The sequence below is a fragment of the Limulus polyphemus genome, unplaced genomic scaffold (assembly GCF_000517525.1).
Source record: "Limulus polyphemus unplaced genomic scaffold, Limulus_polyphemus-2.1.2 Scaffold5422, whole genome shotgun sequence".
In the NCBI taxonomy this organism is placed as follows: Eukaryota; Metazoa; Arthropoda; class Merostomata; order Xiphosura; family Limulidae; genus Limulus; species Limulus polyphemus.
The window spans coordinates 22,605-49,663 of NW_013671032.1; the positions used below are offsets into that span (position 1 = coordinate 22,605).

The following is a 27,059-nucleotide window of genomic DNA, read 5'->3' on the forward strand; positions in this document are numbered from 1 at the left end:
CAAAAGCTTTATATATGTTGGTAACCTGTAATTTTGAACTTATAGAGAAATAGGAAAAACAGCTAGTCAACAGCACCCACCGTTTTAAGCTACTGTTGACCGACCGAATAATACATCTGTAGCCCAAAAATGCGGAGCGTTTTTGTTGTTTTTTTACGATAACAAAACACAAGCATTAGACTTGCAGATTCACAGTCCGGCACACTAACCAGTGGGCCACGTTCGGTCCATTATTTAACATAGAGTTATCACGCTCTTAACTAGTAAGAAATAGTATTCATGATTGTAAAAAACAACATGTAGGATAAAAAATACAGCTTGAAAAAACATGGCAAAACCTCTTCGCATTTGACAAGTGGATTTATATTTGTTTGTTTCAGAATTTCCGCGTAAAGTTCAAAAAGGGCTACTTGAATGCAGCTGCCCCTAATGAGAAGGCAGCTAGTCAATAGCACCCACCGCCAACTTTTGTCTGACCGAAGAGCAGAATTTGACTATCACTCTCACGCACCACAAAGTGCAGGGTGTGTTTTGCGGCAACGGGCCACAAACCATAAATCCTCGGATTCACAGTCCGAGTACGTTCATCACTAGGCCACGCCCAGCTCTTGACAGGTGAACCTGCTTTCTTCAAGAGTGTCTCCGCTCGCGAGCGCCAGGTTTTATCATAATGAGCCATTACAAGTTACCTGCCGAGGCACGATGAAGGGCAAAACATGCTGGGTAGAACACGTATACTTAGCCTGTTCCTCCATTTTCTCAGCATACAACTTGGATCCATCACAAATCACCTGAAAAAAAATAAAAATAAACTTAGCTTCGATCCACACAGAATTATTTCATAGGTACATCTTGTGTTTTCCTAAGCCTAATATCCGATTCATAACTTAAGGATTGAGCCGATAACTTTCATTACTAGACAAGAAGCTCTTTACACTTTTCAGAGATGGATTATGAAGATATTGGTTGTTCACTCCAAGGAGATATCGTATCTAAAAATCAGGTTTTCCCTGTTCCGAACCCTCAACGGTAACATTTAATTTTTTTGACACAATGACAAACAATATATTTTAAACGTTTCAGAATTTTGTTGTTGTTAAAAATTAGAATAAGTTTCTCGAATTTCATAAAGAAAAAATCATGTAGTTTTCTTGGTTTTCTTTGCTATAAAAGCGACCCTCAATCAATACCATAACATTTGACCCTACAGAAAACTCATTATTGAGCATAATTACTGTATTAGACTTGTATGTCTAAAAGATGATCTGTAGATGAATCTTTGACCACTATATGGTTGTCTCGTGGCTGTTTTCACAAGATAAATCTTTGACCACTATATTGTTGTCTCGTGACTAGTTTCACAAGATAAAGCTTTGACCACTATGTGTTTGTCTCGTGACTGTTTTCACAAGATAAATCTTTGACCACTATATTGTTGTCTCGTGACTAGTTTCACAAGATAATCTTTGACCACTATATGTTTTTCTCGTGGCCAGTTTCACTTTGGCCACTATTTAAATGAAATCCTCATTGATGTAATCAGAATATAATTTCTTGCATTTGACTAGTCCAAACAGTGGTAACGAAATTACTAACTTTATTTGTCGCCACCTTGGTAAAGGTTCTTGTACTACTCGCCTTAATGAAGACGAAATGTTGGCTGAAATAAAAGTCTTATTGCTATTATCTAGAAACTAATGGTACTTACTGTATTGTCTGCCATATAAAGAATTTTATTACTTTTGAGTTTTTAACACTTACGTCTGTTAGTTTGATGAGGAACGCTGTTTGAATCTCATTGTCTTCAATACCAAGTTCCCTCCATTCTGATAATGTCTGCAACGAACAGTAACAGCCAATCAGAATCTTGGTTACTTTACTAATAGTTTTGTTAAACACAAATATACAGGTGAAAGTAAATATCGTTTTAAAAATAGATAAACTGTAACGAATCATTATATATAAATATTAAACAATGTAAGAGAAAGAAAGACACTATTTTATATATATAGATAGATAGTGAGACAAACATAAAGATGGACAGATAATCGCGAAGAGAAAGAAAAATCCTCAACTCACTCTGTCGAAACAATTTAGAACGTATACTGCAGAGGAAGAGAAGTCCACACCAGGGGCAACTTCTGTCATCTGAAAACAGCCAATCAACAGACAGATTATTCAAACGTCTGTCTGTTTGCTAATCCAAATCCTCGGTCTATTAGTTCTTTCAAACATTTATCAGTAATTTATTTACATAATCATCTACTCGCCAATCCTTCCAATAGTTATCCATTCGAACACAAGTCCTTCCACCATTATGTCTCTCCACCATTCGGCTAAGTCTTAACACCAACTGGTGAATATATTTCTTTATTTATTCATTTAGTCTTACATAAATGCCATAGTTCGTTTTGCTGCCAACAGATGGTGACAAATTAGTTAGCAATGAGAAAGGTCAACTGATGAACGAACGATTAAAGTGGTTAGTAATGTGAGAGGTCACTCAGCGGAAGGACATTTAGTTGGAATAGCTAGCTGTAAGGTCAACTGATAGGCCTGGAGGTAAAAGTATGAATTATTTTATGTTTTATAATACTTGTTTGCTTTTGTTTGTTTGTAATTATGCACAAATCTACACAATGGGCTATCTGTGCTCTGCCCACCACGGGTATCGAAACCAGGTTTCTAGCGTTTTAAGTCCACAGACATACCGCTGTGCCGCTGGAGGGCTACTTGTTTGCAAATACAAATTTTGAATTTGTACAATACTATTTTAAAACCTAAACAGATCCAGGGACATAGCCAAGAATGTTGGTGCCAAGGACAAGTCCTTCGAGAAGCCACCCCCTCCACACACACATACAATTCATCACGTATGTTACCCGTAAATAAAATATATTCTAATTAACCTGTTTAAAAATAGTGTAGTTTATGAATCATAAATTTCCAACTGATATATACATTTGTTTGATTTACAGCAAATCTGCACAATAGACGGTCTGTCCATCACGGGGAATACATCCCCAGATTTTAGCGTTGTAACTCCCGATTGTCCCCCTTCCCACTCAGACTTCGTGCCTAAGCACAACAGAACCAACTTAAAGAAGAGCTGTAGTGGATATTTTAATAAATATATTTGTAGAACATTGAGAATATTTTATGGTTCTTACCTTTGGATCGAAATCCACAGCTCGACTCACCCTCTGGTAACACTCACATCTGTAGACGTACAGCAGGTTCAAGAAACACTCTCCAAACCAGTTCCGGTACTCTGACAGTTTCAGTTCACTCAAGGGAAGCTGGAGGGAACGGGAGCTTACAGTGCTGCACTGAGATATTTTTCGGCTGTTGAAAACAATGGAAGGTCAAAGATCTGTTTGTCTCATGTTGGACTTAATCATCGTCATTATTAGTCAGACGTAGATCATGTATTCGTCAACGATCTTTCTGAAGGTCAGAGTAATAAAGAACCAGGCCTGCAACTGTGTGAAATTTATCGCTGAATGTCAAGGTCATCAACAAAGCAAACCTTTGACTTTTTAAAAGTAACCTCTGAAGGTCGAGATAATCAAAAATGTAGCTTTCTAGATAAATAATATTGAACTCTAAGGCCAGTCGAGAGGTAAACTTAATTAAAGATGCACCTTCCTATTGACATGTGAAAGTAGACCTTCAAGGATAAATACGTCACAACACCTCTGTTTAGATGTATGAAAAATAATTTCTATAGGTCAAAGTCATTAAGAAACCTGCTCCTCGGATTTATGAAAGACACCTCTAAAGTTCAAGGTCATGAACAACGCAGTATGGTTCTTTGTGCTGGAAAGAATAAATATATATGAGGTAAAAACACCAAACTCTTACTGATCATACGTTTCTTAAGCTTAATAAAAGTGAGTTTGGTAGTAAGCACGTTATTAAAGCATGAAGCACGACTTAAACTTACATCTTCAAACTGTGTTCCAGTGTGGAAATCAACATTTTCAGTGCATTATAGAATGCAATACTAACACTGCAGCTGTCTCTAATGTTGACATGGAATCGTTTGTATCGGATTTGATAATGTTGCATCTTTTCCACGAGTCTCCAGCAGACTGGGTACATCTATTAGAACAACAACAAAAATTATAGGTTACATATTCGTATCAAACCTTTCTTGTGATGTGTTCATTGTTGAGGAAATGACCCCCATAGGTCAAATTCATCGAGAACGCAAAAATACCTGAGTTCATAGAAGTGATACTGGCTTTGGTTTTTACCATAAAAGTACGTTCCCAGGTAAAAATACCTGAGTTCATAGAAGTGATACTGGCTTTGGTTTTTACCATAAAAGAACGTTATCAGGTAAAAATACCTGAGTTCATAGAAGTGATACTGGCTTTGGTTTTTACCATAAAAGAACGTTATCATGTAAAAATACCTGAGTTCATAGAAGTGATACTGGCTTGGGTTTTTACCATAAAAGAACGTTATCAGGTAAAAATACCTGAGTTTATAGAAGTGATACTGGCTTTGGTTTTTACCATAAAAGAACGTTCTCAGGTAAAAATACCTGAGTTTATAGACATGATACTGGCTTGGGTTTTTACCATAAAAGAACGTTATCAGGTAAAAATACCTGAGTTCATAGACATGATACTGGCTTGGGTTTTTACCATAAAAGAACGTTCTCAGGTAAAAATACCTGAGTTTATAGAAGTGATACCGGCTTTGGTTTTTACCATAAAAGAACGTTCTCAGGTAAAAATACCTGAGTTTATAGAAGTGATACTGGCTTGGGTTTTTACCATAAAAGAACGTTCTCAGGTAAAAATACCTGAGTTTATAGAAGTGATACTGGCTTTGGTTTTTACCATAAAAGTACGTTCTCAGGTAAAAATACCTGAGTTTATAGAAGTGATACTGGCTTTGGTTCTCAGGTTCGCATGACATCTTAGTTCCTATAACATTATTTCAAAACTCTTGTGGGAGTTCTTGCCTATTTTATAACAACACATTTTACATAATGAAGTTAATAATATATATATAATATTATATTAGTTATATACAAACATGCAAGTTGGTGCTACGTTTGTTTGTTTGTTAACAGCACAAAGCTACACAATGGACTATCTGTGCTCTGCTCACCACGAGTATCAAAATTCGGTTTATAGCGTTATAAGCCTTCAGATTTACCGCTGAGCCGCTGGGGGGCTGCTACGTTTGATAAAATTTACCGTCCCTAATGTACGAAATTTTAGTGACCCCCCCTCCCCCCAAAAAAAATATCTTGCCGTATGTGGCCAAAAACCTCAATATATAATGAAAAAGTCACATAAAATCATATGAAAGGCATATCTATAAGTTGCATTAAGACATCATTTTCAAGTAAACCCTTAGAAATAACTTCGTTTTGTTGTTGTTGTTTTGTTTTTATAGTTTTAAAGATAAAATTCCAAACGTGAAAATTTCGTTCGTTTTGTATAAATTTAAATGTCCAGGCTGTGCCAAGGAGTACAAAGGCTCTACCATCAGGTGGCTTTACACTCGTGTTTTAAGAACATGCGCGGAATAAACAGGGAGTTCTGCCAGTGTTGCGTAGCACGTGCTCTCTGTATGTAATTGTGATTCTATTAGTATATTCAGTGAAGCTAGTGACGTATTGTTGATAAGAAAGGCTCATCTGACTGTTAAACTTTAAATCAACAAGAGTTGGTGAATCCTTTACAAATCAAACTGTTTATATATATACACAAGGCGATTGATTTTATATCTACTCTACTAAATGTCTTACTTTACTATCAACAGCTAGAGCCACCGTTTCGTTGTAATTGAAACCCCAGGATTCAAAAGGCAGCTGATACAAAACGTTGTCCACAGAACGGTATGTGAAAGGACTTAAGTTTCTTGCCCTAAGCCTTAAGTTTGTTGCCCTAAGCCAAAAAGTTGGATTACAGCAAGATAAGGGGCTGAGGAAAGGTTTTTACACATTAGGGGGGGGGGGGACTGTGGTAGTTTACTTCTTAAAAATGCCTTAGTTAGTCCAGTGAGGCAAGAGCGGCAACAATGTTACCATTGTGATTATCTTTATATAGTTTGTACTGTTAAAATGAAATATTTCTTGTTCATTGTTCGTGTTTAGCTGGACGTGGACGCTTGGGTAGCAGAACACCTGCCGGACACTGAAAACACCGATAAAGACGCCACCTTGCATGAAATGGCTCACCTTACGAATGTGATCACAGAAATTGCTTCACATTAGGTGAGTTCGTTAGAAGATCGTTTAAAAGAGTTAACTCGCTAGATACTTTTAGTAAGGAACTTTTAATTCACCCAAGTTACCACACAACTTACTCTTATAACTGATAAAATAATAACTTTAATTCTTTATCTGCACTTTGCTAAACGCTACAGAACCATGAGGGGGTGTAAAATTGCTCACCGACGTACTAAGTTAGCATTTCTTTTTACCCCCTGATAGAGAAAAGTATAATATCAGACGAACGTTTTCACTACGATATTTGTATTAATAAGAAACACCAAATTTCCCTGTCAGGTCTTGAAGACGAAGTACAAAGCGGGAAAGAAAAGTGAAATGTAGTTTTATGAGAAATACGTAATACGAGTATCAAATACGCAGTTAAAAGCCTTTTAGTTGGGAATCACTTATACATCTACAGCAACAATACGTCATAATGGGTGATGGTTGACAGACAGATCAGTGATAGGAGGTGCTGTAACAATGGGTGATGGTTGACAGTTGGCAGCAATAGTATGTACTGTTGTAGTGAGTGATGGTTTTTAGATGACGTTAAAGTGGATATTATCATGGTTGACTGTTAAATCATACATACCTTAACACGAAATTTCAGATGCTCGTTCAATCTCAGTTTGTTACTAGGTGTCCATGTTGAAACTCCTAAAGACGGAATTCGATCCAATAAACTGTGATGCAAGAAAACAAAAATGATGTGAAACCAACAGTAAGCAAGAATCTACTTTAACAATATATGTTCTTCAAACACAAAGTACAGAAATCCACACATTGTTACAATACTACTAAGTCCCCGTTACACGAAACAACCTAACAATATACGTTATTCAAACACAAAGTACAGAAATCCACACATTGTTACAATACTAATAAGTCGCCGTTAGAAACGAAACCTAACAATATACGTTATTCAAACACAAAGTACAGAAATCCACACATTGTTACAATACTAATAAGTCGCCGTTAGAAACGAAACAACCTAACAATATACGTTATTCAAACACAAAGTACAGAAATCCACACATTGTTACAATACTAATAAGTTCCCGTTAGAAACGAAACCTAACAATATACGTTATTCAAACAAAAAGTACAGAAATCCACACATTGTTACAATATTAATAAGTTCCCGTTAGAAACAAAACCTAACAATATACGTTATTCAAACACAAAGTACAGAAATCCACACATTGTTACAATACTAATAAGTTCCCGTTAGAAACGAAACAACCTAACAATATACGTTATTCAAACACAAAGTAGAGAAATCCACACATTGTAACAATACTAATAAGTTCCCGTTAGAAACGAAACAACCTAACAATATACGTTATTCAAACACAAAGTAGAGAAATCCACACATTGTTACAATACTAATAAGTTCCCGTTAGAAACGAAACCTAACAATATACGTTATTCAAACACAAAGTACAGAAATCCACACATTGTTACAATACTAATAAGTCCCCGTTATACACGAAACCTAATAATATACGTTATTCAAACACAAAGTACAGAAATACACACATTGTTACAATACTAATAAGTCCCCGTTATACATGAAACCTAACAATATACGTTATTCAAACACAAAGTAGAGAAATCCAAACATTGTAACAATACTAATAAGTTCCCGTTAGAAACGAAACCTAACAATATACGTTATTCAAACACAAAGTACAGAAATCCACACATTGTTACAATACTAATAAGTTCCCGTTATACACGAAACCTAACAATATACGTTATTCAAACACAAAGTAGAGAAATACATACATTGTAACAACACAAATAACACCCCCAATACACCCTTCCCAGCACTTTATGAAAACTCAGCTCAATACATCTTTTATCAACACGTGAATTACAGTCATAACAGAGAAAACGTTATAGGACAGAATACACCCTGGTTTCGTCACAAAATGTTATAGGACAGAATACACTCTGGTTTCGTCCACATAACGTTATAGGACAGAATACACTCTGGTTTCGTCCACATAACGTTATATGACAGAATACACCCTGGTTTCGTCCACATAACGTTATAGGACAGAATACACTCTGGTTTCGTCCACATAACGTTATAGGACAGAATACACTCTGGTTTCGTCCACATAACGTTATAGGAAGAATACACCCTGATTTCGTCACAAAACGTTATAGGACAGAATACACCCTGGTTTCGTCACAAAACGTTATAGGACAGAATACACTCTGGTTTCGTCCACATAACGTTATACGACAGAATACACTCTAGTTTCGTCCACATAACGTTATAGGACAGAATACACTCTAGTTTCGTCACATAACGTTATAGGAAAGAATACACTCTAGTTTCGTCCACATAACGTTATACGACAGAATACACTCTGGTTTCGTCACATAACGCTATAGGACAGAATACACTCTAGTTTCGTCCACATAACGTTATAGGACAGAATACGCTCTAGTTTCGTCACAAAACGTTATAGGACAGAATACACTCTAGTTTCGTCACATAACGTTATAGGACAGAATACACTCTAGTTTCGTCACATAACGTTATAGGACGGAATACACTCTAGTTTCGTCCACATAACGTTATATGACAGAATACACTCTAGTTTCGTCCACATAACGTTATAGGACAGAATACACTTTAGTTTCGTCCACATAACGTTATAGGACAGAATACACTCTAGTTTCGTCACATAACGTTATAGGACAGAATACACTCTAGTTTCGTCCACATAACTACTTTATAATAACGATAAATTTCCTTTACTAATTTAGTTATTTTTCTCATATATGACTTTTCCCAGATTTATCTCTGTTGTCACACCGGTTGGGAACCACTGCTTTAGTGTACAGCATATTACAAAAAATAGTGTGTAGATTGGTTTGGTTTTAATTTCGCTCCAAGCTACTCAAGGACTATGTGCGCTAACCGTCCCTAATTTGGCAGTGATTGCTAGATGGAAGGCAACTAGTCAACATCATCCACTGTCAATTATTGGGCTACGCTTCTATCAACGAATAATGGGATAGACCGTCATATTATAACACCCCCACAGTTGAAAGGGCGAGCACGTTCAATGTTGGTGATTCAAACCCGCGAGTCGAGCGCCCCCTAACCATCAGGCTATGCCAGGCCTTAGTTTGTAGAAAAACTGACGATTTATGAGACGAACAGACAGACATAAATAGATTTTTCAGATTTTGTCACGTAAAGCTATAAAAAGTCGTCCCTAATTTTTAATTGATAAACTAGAGGGAAGATAATTAGTCAACAGTCACCCGTCGCTAACTCCAATTCTTGCCTGAGAAAATATTGGGATTTGACCGTCACTCTTATAGCGCACCCACAGCTCCAAAAGTGCTTGGCACGTTTTTATGCAACGAGTCTAGAATCATGAACCTTTGGATTCACAGTTACATCCGGCGCTATATAAATGTAAAGGATTGAGTACGTTATATTGAAACGATTTAGAATATGGAAATCACCATGTCACATAATAAACACTGCCGATATAAAGTGGACGTGGAACGGGATGTATCAGAACTATATTTTGACATTGTTTGGTGTTATGTAGGTAGTGTGATGTCACCGAAAATTGATAGCTCTTGGGAAAGTAATGTAATAGCTCTTTTTGGTGCAATATATTCATATACATTCAGATCATAGAGATGTGCTCATAAAATGTACTCAGATCTGGAATTTATAATTTCCAAGACGAGGAATGTCCCTAATAGCTTACTGCAAATAGAAAACAAAGGAATGTGTATCAACTCAGGAACCAGGACCAACCAGAAATAGACCTGCTACAGGTCTTACCTCAGCCGTGGTAAGCAAATTCCAACACTTTATAACAGGTGAGAATCCACGAATACAAAAGTCAGTAGCAAAATCCGTCCACGTTAGGCAACGGTACATAGCCTGATCCGAAAAAGCGGCATAAGTCACGTGTATACATGTTGCTTCCACGATGGATATGGGCAACCTTCGCATACCTCAAGCAGCTGCAGAATGAAATGGGTATCCATACTATTCCGTGAGAAAGCATGTCAGTCAAACCGCCGTTGGATTTCTGTGGGACTGAAGAGTTGAAACGGTGCTGGGGAAATAAAAGTCATTTTCGTAAACTAAATAGATTATGGAAAGCTACAGGAGGGGGGGGTGCTTTGTACATGACAGTCTGACAATGGAAACTACCCTGCAGAGCTATTATAAGTATGAAAGGTCGTCGGATAAAGCATGATCGGACGTGGAAAACGTGGTGAGGCTCCAAAATAATATTTATTATATATCGTTTTCAACCATCGGCAGAAGAATATATGAATTGAGATACAAACGCTTACCTAAGTTTTTCCTGGAGAAACTTCACTCTAGTAGGAGTTAAAGCGAAAAAATAACCGTCAAGGTCTTTGTTTTCACAAAGATAATACCTGATGAACGAAGTTGTTATCCGGTCAAACAAGGCTAGCTAACGGAGATAAGAAAAAAAAAGAACGCTTTACGCAACAGAGCCATATCTTGTGATTCATTCGATAAAACTCTTCTTCAACAGTAATTTAATTTTTATGAATAGTGTTAGAAGTACAATCGTCAACTGTGGAATCATAAGATAGCATTAGAAGTAAAGGTAAAATAATAACTCATTATTGTACCTACAGTCCGCACTGGTCAAATAACAAGTTACCGTTGTAATTACAGTCCACACTAATCAAATAATAAGTTACTGTTGTAAGTACAGTCCTCACTAATCAAATAATAAGTTACTGTTGTAAGTACAGTCCACACTAATCAAATAATAAGTTACTGTTGTAAGTACAGTCCTCACTAATCAAATAATAAGTTACTGTTGTAAGTACAGTCCTCACTGGGTAATTTTTGGTTTTTGACTCTAGAACTATGGGACATGTCTTAATTAGAATATCATCATCAGATTATCGCTCACTGAGAAGAATGTCTTAATTAGAATATCATAATCAGATTATCGCTCACTGAGAAGGATGTCTTAATTAGAATATCATCATCAGATTATCGCTCACTGAGAAGGATGTCTTAATTAGAATATCATCATCAGATACGGCCTCAAAGTGTGGGTCGCATTTTGGGGCAACGCGTCGCGAATTGTGAAATGTTTGGATTTAAAGTCAGGGCCTTTATTACTGTTAAATGAACCAATAATAAGTTTCTTGTAAATTCAGACAGTAAAGGACCTTATCGTCAGTGTGGTAGATTTGTAGACAGTAAAGGACCTTTTCAGGGTACTTATCGTCAGTGTGGTAGATTTGTAGACAGTAAAGGACCTTTTCAGGGTACTTATCGTCAGTGTGGTAGATTTGTAGACAGTAAAGGACCTTTTCAGGGTACTTATCGTCAGTGTGGTAGATTTGTAGACAGTAAAGGACCTTTTCAGGGTACTTATCGTCAGTGTGGTAGATTTGTAGACAGATTTCTTCATCTGTAAAATCTCAAACCTCAAAATCTGTGAACAAGCACGTGTTCGTCAAAGATCCTCCTGAACAACTCACTAACTCCCAAGAAGTGTCTACGTTTCTGCTTAATGTAGTGAAACACTGAAGAATGACGTCATCAGCCACAGGATTACTTTCTTTTTCCGTGTTTCTTTCCATTAACACCAGTAAATTGCTATTAAAAGTAATATTGGGTTATAAACACCTCATGAACAACCATGATTATATTTATATCTTTTCGTACATTGACATTAACACGAAAATTAACATTATCAGCAAATGTTTATTGTAGTTTTAAAGATAACCATTCATATTTATTCCATCTCAGTGATTTTGGACTTTTTATATCAACATGAATGTTTTTATTGTTAGTTTAAATTCTGCCCATTGACTAAAATTATTGCTTCTTTTTCAAGAATATAAAGTTCAAGTTAATGATAAGAGCAGGGGAATATCCCTTGTAGCTATCTTCCATCTTCAATGAATCCCCCAGTAACTATCTGTACTCTTCAATAAATCCTTCCTTAGCTGCTTCCTATTTTCGATAAATCCCCCTTAGCTGCTTCCTATTTTCGATAAATCCCCCTTAGCTATTCCTGATATTAAATTAATCCCCCTTAGTAATCTCTAATATTTCATTAATCCCTCCTTAACCGCTTCCTATTTTCAATGAATCTCCTATCTTTAATGTTGCCTGTCTGTTGTATTCTAACCATATACTCGGTGACTAAGAAAATCTTAACCCTAAAATTGCCTATAGGGTCCGTATAGACTCCCCCAATGATTAAAAAGAATTAAACTATCTATATACTTGTTCTCATTCTACTGGTTACAATGTCCCTGTAACATAAAAATTACAATTAATATTTCAATTAATCCCAATAATTACAGCTGTGGTTCCCTATGAATTTTATATATAAAATGAGCGATTTCATCCAGTTTTTTGGTTTAGTTCTTTAGATCGAGTATTGTAAGAGAGCTAGGGATAGTGGAGTACAAGGTCCTCTGAAATGTTATTGCCTCCTCCCAGTTAATGTCGTTTGCCCCATGGTATGTCTCATCCCCCACCTCAGTTAAGAAAAGCCTGAGTTGGGACTGTGTTGTAAAAGGCAAAAACATAATACTACTCAATATGATGTAATATATGGACCACACCGGTACATAACGGTATAAAAACAATTCGGTTATTTCAGGGTTGTAATAAGTTCACCCAACATACGCACAGTAAATCCTGGGTTGTATGGAGCACCTGATTCTGTGCTGAAAAAATCTGCAGAGCTATTTGGCTCTCCTTCGGCAAAATCCCATCATAAAACTCTTTGTCCTATATGAAAAATGATAAAATTTATTGGTATCAAAGAATATGAAAGTTTTACTTGTTAAGACTATTTCTAACATTTTCATAATAATTATATTTTATGATAAAAGTTATTGGTATCAAAGAATATGAAAGTTTTACTTGTTAAGACTATTTCTAACATTTTCACAATAATTATATTTTATGATAAAAGTTATTGGTATTAAAGATTATAAAACTTTTATTTGTTGAGACTATTTCTAACATTTTCACAATAATTGTATTTTATGATAAAAGTTATCATTATTAACAACTCCACTTTCAAATTTCTTGTTTTTGAATATATCTTGTATCATTACGGAATAATCTTAAAACAACTGTTTAAAGTAACATATTTCTCAACCTCTATCAAGACCTAGATCAGATCTTAAAGACGGATTAGTTAAAAGTGACCTATATCTAAATAAACACATTCAAAAAATATATAAACTTTTTTTAATAACGTGCTTCCGTTATAAGCTATTTCATCCTTAACATGAGGTAACATATGACGTACAGAAATGACCATTTTATTTTATTGGATAACAATTCTAATTACTGTAATTATTTAAAATATTTTCCTGGTATTATGTTGTTTCAAGTTGTTAGAACATATACACTAACAGGTTCTGGATTTGACGTCTTTAACAACGACAGGCAAGTTTGATTAAAAAAAAAAGGTCTTTAAAATAAGTGAGCCACTTTTGATAAAATGCATACTTGTTTAGTTTGGGTGGAATGGCAGTGCATCTCCTTCAGAATGAGGTAATAATCTTCTAGCGAGCACTGGTCGCTCTCTACACTATCACACATGTCCGGATCCTAAAATGAGCAAAAAAGATATATTTTTAAAATGATCATACAATCAAAATTGATTGGTAAACAATAACTATTTTTGTATAACAACAGTTAAATAGAAGTGACTGGTAAACAATAATCAAATAAAATCGTCTAGTGAACAATAACTATTATTGTATAACAACAGCCAAATAGAATCGTCTAGTGAACAATAACCATTGTTGTATAACAACAGCCAAATAAAATCGTCTAGTGAACAATAACCACTGTTGTATAACAACAGCCAAATAAAATCGTCTAGTAAACAACTAATCAGTGTTGTCTAGCAACAGTCAAATAAAATTGTCTGGTAAATACCTGTCGTTTACTAACATCCTAACAAATTTTTCTGGTAAACAACTAATCACCTGCTGCTAGTTTTTTCAGTCCTTGAATAGTGGGCAGGTGCCAGAAGATTGGGAGTTAGCTAATGTAACTCCTCTTTTCAAGGGAGGTGATAAAAATTGTCCCAGTAATTATAGACCAATCAGTCTTACATCAGTTGTGGGAAAAGTTTTGGAAAGTCTGTTAAAAGATGCTTTGCAAAGTCATTTAACAAATTTTAGAATTTTATTCGATAGTCAAAATGGTTTCACTAAGGGAAAATCTTGCCTTACAAATCTTTTGACATTCTTTGAAAAGGTTACTGCTTATTTAGACGAGGGTAAGAGTGTAGATTTGGTGGATCTGGATTTCAGAAAGTATTTGACAAGGTGCCACATAAAATGCTTATAAACAAAATTATCTCTATAGGTGTGGGGGATAAGTCAGCAAATTGGATAGAAGAGTGGCTGGATGGAACAAAGCAGAGGGTTGTTACAAATGGAGTTCAGTCAAACTGGATTAATGTCACAAGTTGGGTACCTCAGAGCTCAGTCTTAGGGTCTTTGCTCTTTTTGATTTACAACAATGACAAAGATGAAGGAATAGTCAATAAATTACTTAAATTTGCAGATGATATCAAGATATTGGGTGTTGCTAGCTGTGAAGAGGATGCCGCTGATTTACAAAAGGATTTAGATCATTTAGTGAGTTGGGTAAATAAATGACAAATGGGTTTTAATTATAATAAATGTAAGATGATGTATGTGGGTTATCATAATTTGAATTATAAGTATAACTTCGATGGGAAATAACCTTAACAGTGTCATGAAAGAAAGGGATCTTGGTGTAATAGTTGATCAGTCTCTTAAGCCCTCCAGCAGTGTGCTGTTGGTAGTGGTAGGGCAAATAGGATTTTCGGTTGTATTTACAGAAATATTGAATACAAGTTTAAAGAGGTTATAATTTCACTGGTTAGGCCACATGTGAAGTATTGTCTTCAGTCTTGAGCTCCTTACCTTAGGAAAGACATTGAATTGTTGGAAAGGGTTCAGAGAAGAATTACCAGATTGGTGCCTGGGATGGAGAGGTTGTCATAGGAGAGGTTGAAATCTCTGAAATTGTTTTCTCTTGAAAAAAGAAGAGATAGAGGGGATCTGACTGAGGTGTTTAAGATTGTGAAGTGAATTGATAGTGTTGATGCATCATCGTTTTTCATATTTAACTGAGAATAGTAGGACTAGGGGACACAAATATAAATTTTGGCAAGGTAGGAGTCATCTTCAGCTAAGACAGTTTTATTTTTTTTAACAGAGTGGTTGGCCTTTGGAATGGGTTGCCTTCGGATGTTGTAGAGACAGTAAATTTAAGCGAGTTTAAGAGAAAGCTTTATAAGTACATGAATGATAATAAGTGACCTTAAGATTTTTTTACTATATTTATTAATAGATTTAGTTTAGTTTAGAAGATGGAACAGCCGAGATGGGCCAATAGGTCCCACGTTGTTCCAAAACGTTATGTTCTGTTATTTCGTTTACCAGCAAACAATAAAGTCCGCTTAATTATAGAAAATATTTTTATTGATATTCAAGTTCAATCCTTACGAGTCTTCCGATGGCCATGCCGAGTTCTTCCGATAATTATTTCGAGTTCTTCCGATAATTATATCTAGTTATTCCAACAATCATGCCGAGTTCTTACAATAATCATAATGAATTTACATAAAATTGCATTATTTAAGAGCTTAGCTGTCAATCTACTGATCCGTTTTTTACTTGTTCGAATACAAATAGTTCCTTCATTAACCATTCAAGTACTCTCGAAACCCAGGTGCATTTTACCTTTCTTTTAACCGCAATTTAAAATACTAATCTTCATTACGAGAATAGTTATGATTTCTAGACAACATCTCATCAAGTTTCGCGTTGTAAGACATGAAAAGAACGTCCTATTGACTTTTTTTTTTTTGGAGATTTTTTTTTCAGAATTTTTCACGAAACTAGATGGGAGTTATCTGTATATAGTCGTCCCCAATTTTGAACTGATGGCCTATATAGAAGGCAGCTAGTAAACAGCACTCATGGGCATAGACAAGGATTTCGGTTAGGAAGGGGGTGGGGGTATGCTCTTCTGGAAAAATAAACTGTGATTTTTTTTTAACAATTTTACAAGAATATTTCAAAATAAAATATAGTAATATGGAAAACATAATACTTGAAACACATGTATGTACAATATAAATAAAGATATAACCAAAAAAAATCTGCCTTTAGTTTCTCTATCTCACTCTCTCCAATTCTCCTTTTCGTTGAGAAGGAAGAAATTCGGGGAGTATCCCCTACAACCTCTCTTCTTATAAAGCCCTGATGGTACCCAACGCCAGATCTTGAGCAATTCTTATCTGACCGAATAGCGGGGTTTGACTCTCGCTCTTATAGTGCACCCATGGCCTTAAAGTGTGGATCACGTTTTTATTATAAGGGTCGAGAATCATCAATTTAAAATATGGGCAGGCTAACCACAAGGCCACGCGCGACCCAACATTGCTTGATGTAACATACTGTACATTTGACTAAACTGACTCACTTTCCAAAATTTACCAAGCGACAGAGTCAATCTTAAGATCACCTGTAGACTTAATTAAACTGACTCACTTTCCACAGTCTCCCAAGCGACAGAGTTAATTTTAAGATCACCTGTAGACTTAATGGAACTGACTCACTTTCCACAGTCTCCCAAGCGACAGAGTCAATCTTAAGATCATCTGTAGACTTAATTAAACTGACTCACTTTCCACAGTCTCACAAGCGACAGAGTCAATCTTAAGATCATCTGTAGACTTAATGGAACTGACTCACTTTCCACAGTCTCCCAAGCGACAGAGTCAATCTTAAGATCACCTGTAGACTTAATTAAACTGACTCACTTTCCATAATTACCAACCTGTTTGCATGACAAAGTCAACCGTAAATGAAGTCTTCCAGTTATCTTAGAATTTTTCTTCAGTTTTGCCCTTATATCAAACCAGCGGTCTAACCCCGTGGGTGGGATATCCTGTAAAGAAATACGTTTCATTTGTAATGACAGGAAAAGATAACTTTTGTCCAGCTCCTTTAGTCTGTACTCTGACGAGTTAACTTATTTTATTACCACATTTGAGACATAGAAATGTAACAACATAAATGCCGGTACTATAGAAAAAAATTACAATCCATAACGTCTGTAAAGTTATCTTCCTCATATACATGCTTACCTAAACACTTGAAATGTATTTGTTACTGTTGTCCTCTTGTTCGTGTTTACAACGCAACACTGAGAAATGTATTTTTATTGTTTTCCTTATATTCATGTTTATAATGCAAGAATGTAAAATGTATTTAATTTTTTTTGTTCTCATATTAATGTTTAAACGCAACACTGGAAAATGTTTTTTTATTGTCGTCCTCATATTCATGTTTACAATGAAACACTAGAAAACGTATTGTTGTTGAAGGAATCTCGCGATGTAGGTTCTCTTCCATTTCTCAGAAGATAAAAGTTACAATAACAAAATCGACTTTCTAACAAACTTTGACACGGTATCAAATCAGGGAAGGTTTTCAAAAAGGAAATGATTGAAAAACTTTGTTTAATATTCCAAATTATAGCCACCTACCTTCAGAGGAATCGCTACTACTCCAATAAAGTCGTCCACATTCTTTTTGTTTTCTAACGTTTGCTTCATTTGCCTGAAAAGACTTGGTAGAAATAATGCTTTACTTTGGTATTTTAACTAATGAACTTTGATTTACATCTTGACTTTAGTGTAATGAAAGTTTTAAGAAATATATAATGAATCAAACAAAACCAGATATCAAAGTGGAGTGCAACTATTCGGAGTGTCACTCAATACTACCCTATTACTCCACCTAGCGTTAGCTATGTGAACTATTGAACATCTATCTGAAGTTATCTATCTATCTATCTATGTTTGTGTTTTGTTGCGTATTATTTTTGTCACAAACTTTAATTCTATTCAATCTTCTATAACTTCAGAGCCAAATTTCTGACAGTAAATGCTGTTAAACCTCCCGGATGTTGTTTCGTACAAACTCTACGAAAATCCACAAAAGATCAAGTAATAGTTGTCTTCATAACCTAACTATTTCAACTTAAACAGTTAATATATACAAAAACTACCGATAAACAACCTAACAAAACATATTAGCATTACACTGTAAACCTGCCTACATCATCACAGACTACCTAACAAAACATATTAACATTACACTGTAAACCTCCCTACACCATCACAGGCTACCTAACAAAACATATTAACATTACACTGTAAACCTCCCTACACCATCACAGGCTATCTAACGAAACATATTAACATTACACTGTAAACCTCCCTACATCATCACAGGCTACCTAACAAAACATATTAACATTACACTGTAAACCTCCCTACACCATCACAGGCTATCTAACGAAACCGTAGTCCAGTTTCAAGGGCTCTGACTATATGAGAACCTGAAAACTGAACGATGTTATAGTTCACAATACATTAAGAGATATGGCGACATTTGTTAAAATAAAACAATTTAAACATCTAGACTTTTCATGATCGCATATTTACCTTACTATTCCTGAGGGTTTATCAACTGTTTTAACGTCTTCCCAAAATGTACTTTCCTCTTGGTCATCATCCCAGATGCACACAACAAGTATCTGGTTTGCCATATTTGAAACGTCACTGAAATTGGGCATTACGCTATAAATCTTCATGGCAATAAAAAGCGTCATTCAAAATATACAGAGGTTGAATATGTTATATTAAAACGATTTTGTAGCTTCGCCAATTCTCACTACATGCTTTCCATAATCCATCTAGTGTACGAGAATTAATGTTTCCCAGCGCTCAATTCAACAGTCCGATTGTACAAAAACCCATATATGATTTGACCTGTATGTCTTTAAATAGAATAGTATGAGAACCCGTTTCATTTTCCAACTGCTTAAGGTATGTGGTGGTTGAACGGATATGTCGTGGAAGCAGCTCGTGTCATCTTTATAGACATAGCTTCTTCTTGATTATGTTGCGTACAGTTGCCTAAGATACGAGGACGTCTTTTGTCACTGACATTTATGTTTGTGGATTCTGAACTGTTACAAGACGCCGCCCTTTGCTTACTCTACCTGGGATACGACTTGTTGGATTATCCTGAACCTCTGAGTTGATCTTAATTTCTTTGTTTCCCAATATCATTAAATACAAAGGATATCCCTGTATTAAAAGAAATGTTAATAGCCTTCCCAAGATCGGTCAATTTTTGGTGACATCATACTCCGTAAGAAACACCAAACAATGTTAAAACCTTGATAAAAGAGTTAGCACAAAGGATCACATATATAAACCTAAAATAAGACCCAAAACTCGAGCGCTTTCGAATAGTTGACTATTCTTCTTCAGGAGAACAAAATGTTAAAATGTAGTTTTTATACATGTCGTTCCATCGAAACATTATATTAGCAGTGAATGTCATGTGATTTGCTGATTTCCATATTCAAAATAGTTTTAATATAATGTACTTAACACTCTGTACAACACTATGGTTAGAAGTATTAAATAATAAAGAATACTAACTTTACAATGTGCAAAATAGCAAGTTTATTTAACTTCAAACCATTTTCAGTGAATTAGGTTTCGTTAGAGCATTGTACTCTATTTCTGTTATAAACCTTTTTTTTCTTAAATGTAAACGAATGATGGGGAAATTTCTTTATTTTTTATCGTAAACGTGCACGTATTATTAGTGTATTAATAAAGATTTCAAAACTTGACGATATTGTACTTCTTGAACAAAATATTGAAATAGCTAACTTACAGTTTGAAATATTCTTGCCACACAGGCGACAACGTTTTTTTCTTTGTTGTAGAACATAGGACATTGGACTTACTAAGCCCCTGGTTAAAGATTTCTGGTCGTATATCTCCTTGACCATCAAAATTGTGAGGTAAAAGAAGACCAAAAGTGCAATATGGATCACTCAAGCCTAAAATCAGAACATATGTTGTTAATATCTTATAAACGACCGAACCTTAATGGGCCAATTAAGAGTAAAGTGATTAGCATCATCAAGCTTATTGTGAATATTCCCCAAACAAGATCCCCAAGAATCATATATCATTTTAGGTATGTAGGTATAGAACATCGTGACTGGTTTAACTACCGTTTCAACTAACACACTAGGCAATGTGTTTAAAAATGCTATTAAGTTGAGTTTATGTTGGAAACTCTTATTCGAAATTAAGAAACAATTTTAAATAACATTAGCAGTAACATTGTAATATTCTGTCCCACTTTTACTCTGAAAGGATCATAATATTGTATTATACGAGTTTCGCTGTATGTTATATTTTAAAGTTTAAATTAGAACAAAGTATGTGTTTGTTATTTGCATATTAAATGTTTGTATCAGACTACAACTATATCGTGTTATGATATACAGTTAATTAGGTATATTAATATATACCTAACATACAAGAACAGTCTCTGATATCATCAGTTTGAACTACTCTTTATTGCTCTACTATTTAGCGACTTAATAATTATGATATACATATATGTAAATACATTGAAGATAGTGCGAAGGAAGAAGTTTGTTTTAGAAGAGAATAACTTATTTGATATTTCTTAACTTTGGTAAACTGGCGGATTTAACAGATTATTTGTATTTCAGGTTTTATTCCCTTTGGCTGTTCGTGATATATTTCAATATATTTTGTAATGGTTAATCTCTCAAGAAAGCAACGTTATTTTCTATAAAATAATAACACAACTATATCTCACTTCCTGGCTCACCCGTGGACATCCTTTTTTTTAAGATTTTCAAACAATACATCGGAAATGGGTTTCAGATGTATGCTAGGATATCATTATTATCTTCCCCCGTTTTTATAAGGAAAAATCAGTGAATTCTAGTGAAAAATGATAAAAATATAGTTGTTTTTGTTGACACTACTGAACGATAAACTTTCGTTTTATACTGCTTTCCACGTGTTTTATTCATGTAATGAGAACTGGTTGTAACATCCGTTAATATCAGACTTCTACCCAAACTGAACTGTGAAGACAAAAAGCAGAAAATCAACTGAAAATTTTTGAAAACCTAGAAGAGAATTTAATCAAAATTTTGGAATAAGAGTGTGCACCTATTTAAGCCTCAAATTAGGGACTTTATTTCATACCGTACATTACCGATGGGGACCAAATATATTTCACATCGTTCACTACTGTTGAGGCCTAAATATATTCTTCATACCGTTTACTACAGTTGAGGCCTAAATATATTCTTCATACCGTCCACTACTGTTGACGCCTAAATATACTTCATATCGTCCACTACTGTTGAGGTCTAAACATACTTCATATCGTTCACTACTGTTGAGGCCTAAATATATTTCACTTCGTTCACTACTGTTGAGGCCTAAATATACTTCATATCGTCCACTACTGTTGAGGTTTAAACATACTTCATACCGTTTACTACTGTTGACGACTAAATATACTTCATATCGTCCACTACTGTTGAGGTTTAAACATACTTCATACCGTTTACTACTGTTGAGGCCTAAATATATTTCACTTCGTTCACTACTGTAGAGGTCTAAACATACTTCATATCGTCCACTACTGTTGAGGTTTATACATACTTCATACCGTTTACTACTGTTGAGGCCTAAATATACTTCATACCGTTTACTACTGTTGAGGCCTAAATATATTTCATACCGTTCACTACTGTTGAGGCCTAAATATATATTTCATACCGTTCACTACTGTTGAGGTTTAAACATACTTCATATCGTTTACTACTGTTGAGGCCTAAATATATTTCATACCGTTCACTACTGTTGAGGCCTAAATATACTTCATATCGTCCACTACTGTTGAGGTCTAAACATACTTCATACCGTTCACTACTGTTGACGCCTAAATATATTCTTCATACCCTCCACTACTGTTGACGCCTAAATATATTCTTCATACCGTCCACTACTGTTGACGCCTAAATATATTCTTCATACCGTTTACTACTGTTGAGGTCTAAACATACTTCATACCGTTTACTACTGTTGAGGCCTAAATATATTCTTAATACCGTTTACTACAGTTGAGGCATAAATATACTTCATACCGTTCCCTACCGGTGGGGTCCGTATATACATCATCACATTGAGAAATTTTAAGTTTTTTATCTACCTCTAACTTGGTTTAAAGTCTCAAAAACTGTCCAAAGAAATTGAATGAAGTTTATCATTTTCTACATATGATACAAAGGGAACCTCAGCATTAACTAGTTGAAATAATTATAGTAATGGTGATATACTTGCGTTTAACTTTTAGGTGTGACTCACGCGTTATTAGTGACCATAAACCCACAAGATATTTGGTGTGAAAATAGAAAGCCAATGGGATGTGGAACCCAATCTGTCATTCTAGGGTAGGGTTACTATACATCCCAAAAGTGTGTTCCCTGTTCGAAAAAATCGTCCCTTAAATATTCTTACATTTCATTATTCATTATGAAGTCTGTCACAGAAATACGTTAAAAATGCATATTCAGCCAAGTGGTTAATTGCTTATTAGTTTATTTTTTGTATTGTCCTACGTACTATTATATTAAGGCGTGAGTGAAATTCGGTGAATATTTTGAAATAACTTTTAGCAAGTGAAAATGTCAAATGTTGCCCGCATCTACAATTATGGTAAGTACAGATAAATATTTTGATACAAAATATAATCACCTTATTCGCTAGGTTAGTTTTAACTTTGATGTTGCTGAGGGTGATTATATTGTACTTACCATTAGGATCCATGTCTTTCAAGTTCGTTGCCTCAAATAGGTCAATTTCTAGCTCCACTGGCTGTTTAATAAGAAAACTGTTAGTTAGTTTTTCTGTTCCCATAATCGATATCTTATTACACCACGGATCAAACGGATAAGTCAGAGATCCCTGTGATTCAGGCATATCCATCCTAAATTTCTAGCTGTAAACCAGCACCCACTGCCTCAAGCGGCTACTATAAACCAAATAGCGGGACTGACTTTCATTCTTATGACGCACCCAGCAGAAAGTATGAAATGAGTTTAGTAGCATTTTAAACCCAAGTTCTTCTTATACCCAATTCTATACATTGATCACTGAGGCACGCTCGAGCATTAATAGGGGATGTATGTCACAAAGAACCAGATATTTGAAACCCGAGTTTCTCAAATCTTCAGTTTAATATGACGAACACTGGGTCACGCATATTTCTCTATTTTCAGAAAGCAAGATATTGAAAACAGCGAACGGAGAAGCATCTTTGGGTCAGCGGGTATGAAAAGATCGCGTATCAACAAATCACGTATACGAAGAAAGAGTGAAGACAGATCAACCTCGAATCACAATTATTCTACGTTTAAATTTTATTTATTTACATATTTATTCAATAAAGCACCATTATTTTGATTGCTAAATATAATTGTATGTCTTCTTAATCTAATTGAAATCCTTGCATTTGTATGCTTAAATTTCTATAATATTCTAAAGTTTATAAATATATAGCGTGGAAACGTAAATACTAAAAGATTTTGAATGCAAGCACTTGCAATAATTTTCCCAAAACATTTAACGGCTTAACGTAAAATTGAAATAGCAACTTAATAAATGTTTTTATTTTGGTGTTCTTTCACCCCTCTCCCTCAGAGGCATGTTTGAATTGTATCCAGTTCATACCTGTTCTTCAGTTGTAGTAACCAATACGTGGCCAGACTGGGTGTGAGATTATTTACACAACCTGTTATAAGAACAAAATCAAAGTAAATACAAAATTGTATATATTTGTTCAGAATTTCGCGTAAAACTGCACATGGACTATCTGCACATGGCCGTTCCTAATTTTGGACTTATAGGTTAAATGGAAGGAGGCTAGAACGCACTCACAGCCAACTCTCGGGCTACCCTATTCTAGCTGAATAATAGGATTTGGTCATTACTCTTGTAACCTCAAAGTGCGGAGTGCGTTTGTGTGTTAATAGGTCGTGAACCATTAATTTTCTGATTCACAGTCTGGGCACGCTAACCACTGAGTCAAGTATGAACTAATAGAACTGAGAAGCCATATAATGTAGATGGACTTGACCTTATACCAACTTGAAGTCGTGGTAATGATGATGAATTCACATTATATCAACCAGAAGATACTGTTTGTATAAGATTTTAATACAACTTTTTATATACAGAACAAAAGAAGTTAGGTCTAACGGAAGATGCGTGTGAAAAAATGAAATAGTTACAGACTGAGCAACATCAAAACGTTTGTAACTGCGTTAATTCATAGAATACAATATTTATTCTACATTTAATTTAAGCATTTCATCTTATTAGTTTACTTTAAAATTCACTCTGTGGTTCACTGATAAACTTGGGAGCTTATAACACTAAAACTACAGGTTCAATCCCTACGGTGGGAACAGCACAGATTGCCTATTGTGTAAGTTTGTACTTTAAATAAAACAAGACAGTTTAAAAGCAAAAGATCTAGGGTAAAATTGTTAATTGCATTTTTTTATACTAAACTACTTCGATATTACAGCTAAAGCACACAAAAAACTTACCTTCACACTGACTTCTTCTTTTAACACAGAAAAACACAAGTTGCTATTTTTGATACCAAAAACCTAACAAAAATAGATATACAGTATTTAGACGCAAGTTTCTATTTAAAAAATTCGATAGCATAAATTGTCTGTATTCGCACAGCTAAATTAATGCTATTGATATAATTCCAACATAAATACAATAATATCTGTATTATGTGCTTATCTTAATTCCTCATCACGGCAAGTAAAACAATATCTATATTATCTGCTTATCTTGGTTCCTCAGTGTCAGAGGGTATGCTTTTGTTAACAAAAACTTAGAAACTGAACAGCCTTCTTTTCTAGACCGTCAAATTTAAATATTAGAAACAGCCAGAATCTAACCTTTGTTTCTTACTGCTAAAGTGCTATCCCTTGGTAACACGTTAACCCTAACATGGCAGATTATCAATTAATTAAACATTCACACTATGATTTATTTTGGTTTCTCTCGATTTCTTCTAAGTCATAGATTACTGTATAAATTATGACGTTTTGAGAATGAGGATTGTTTTTCATCAATAAGTTACGGCTTAACTAATAATTTCAGTCACTAGTAAGATTAGAAACTAAATAGAAAACACAAAAATGAATAATTCACAGCACAGTCTTTGTACTTAATTTGAAAGTGAAGTGCTTAAAATACACTTTTGTAACCAAAACAAATACATACAATGTGTCACAAATAATACAGAGCAAAGAAAGGACAAAGTTTTGGTGATTTGCTTATTATTAATTTTATTTTACATACGATATGTCTTACTTCTTGCAGGTGATCCAATATGGCGTCGGTATCCCCAAATTCACCCTTTCCCAGAGGGCGTAGTATGCTACGTACCATCAGTTTAAAGCGGTATTCATGTTCAGTTGCCTACAATAACGAAAATATTTAAGGAGATCAAATATATCTTCACATTTTTCTTTGTTTTTCGAAACTGCGAGACATTGCATTCTTCTATCGATTTATTTTTAATATCTATTTTTCTATGTTTTTGTTGTTTTTTCTGTCTAATTTATTTATTTGTTTCAATTAATTGATTTGTTTATGTCTTCTTGCTCACTGTGGTGGAAAATATAAACATTAACCAATAAAGTATTCCAAGGCATTACTGTGTAGAGTTAGTACTATAGTTAAAAAAAAAACATACAAAACATATAATCCTTTTATTTTATATGAAACTATGAAACTAAGGGAAAATCAATTCATTACTTTTATGAAAAGGATAATATAAAAAAACTAATAAATTCTGACGTAATGATATGAAAATTATAATAAAAATTTAACTAGAACGTCAATGCAAAAAAGGGTAATCGATCGAACTAACACAAAAGCAATAGAAACATTATTTATTGTTTGTTCTCCTAAACGACTCTTTGTAGACAAAACGAGCTAAGCAGACAAGTAAGTTTGTTTTGGTTGTTGTTAAACACAATGTTATACAATGTGCTATCTATGCTGTGCCCGTCACGGGTATCGAAACCCGGTTTTTAGCGTCGTAAGATTGTACACTTACCGCTGAGCGACTGGAGGGCAACTATGAATCGAGAGAAGTCAACCAGCCGGCAGTGCCCACTGTTTGAAGTAACTTTAATACTTGGATTGACTGTCATTCTTACAATCTTACGAAACATTCCCAGCAAAACTTGAATCATGTTTTGATCTACATGTGATTAGGTCCTTCATATATTGAATTGTAACTACATGATAAAAGTATTATACTAGCTGTAAAATGTCTTTGTGAATCGTTGTTTTTTGTTTGGATGATGGGTTTTGTTTTCCATCTTAGGCCTGTAACTATCGTTCAGAAAAGCAGTTTTACCCCAAATTCAGATTGTTATTATACTGAATTCACTCGTGCACTACACGTGATTTCTATCTACTAAATTAAAGAACTAATATCGAAAAAATATTTCATTTCAAACCTTTTTCCCTCTTTCTGTTACTTTTGAAATTACACTAAAAACATGGCCTCTGTCTTATGATATTAACGAATGTAAGCTATACAAAGTTTTTTAGTTAACTTATATATATCACAATCCCATTTTTCAACTCCTACCATTTCTGGGTCTCTGAGTGGCCAACTTTTTAGGTTACAGTTGTGGTTCTACTAAATGATAGCCCTCGAATCTCCGCCTTTAAGTTGAATCACGTTCACACAACATAAACTCTAACAACTCAAT

The 27,059-nt window shown here is 34.7% G+C and overlaps 1 protein-coding gene across 1 annotated transcript; it reads right to left on the bottom strand.

Moving 5' to 3' along the window:
* Nucleotides 1-6: 6 nt before the first annotated feature.
* LOC106472559 lies at nt 7-27,059 on the bottom strand. The gene is made up of 20 exons (XM_022401123.1): nt 26,936-27,059; nt 25,642-25,749; nt 24,855-24,917; nt 23,058-23,118; nt 20,075-20,243; nt 18,826-18,942; nt 17,863-17,944; nt 17,151-17,261; nt 13,770-13,871; nt 12,937-13,037; nt 11,717-11,888; nt 10,592-10,716; nt 6,834-6,924; nt 6,422-6,453; nt 5,774-5,912; nt 3,947-4,104; nt 3,171-3,345; nt 2,080-2,148; nt 1,762-1,836; nt 7-791 (listed from the first exon to the last, which is right to left on the bottom strand). The coding sequence occupies exons 1-20, from the start codon at nt 26,936-26,938 to the stop codon at nt 666-668; spliced, it is 2,079 nt and encodes a 692-aa protein (XP_022256831.1). The 5' UTR covers nt 26,939-27,059; the 3' UTR covers nt 7-665.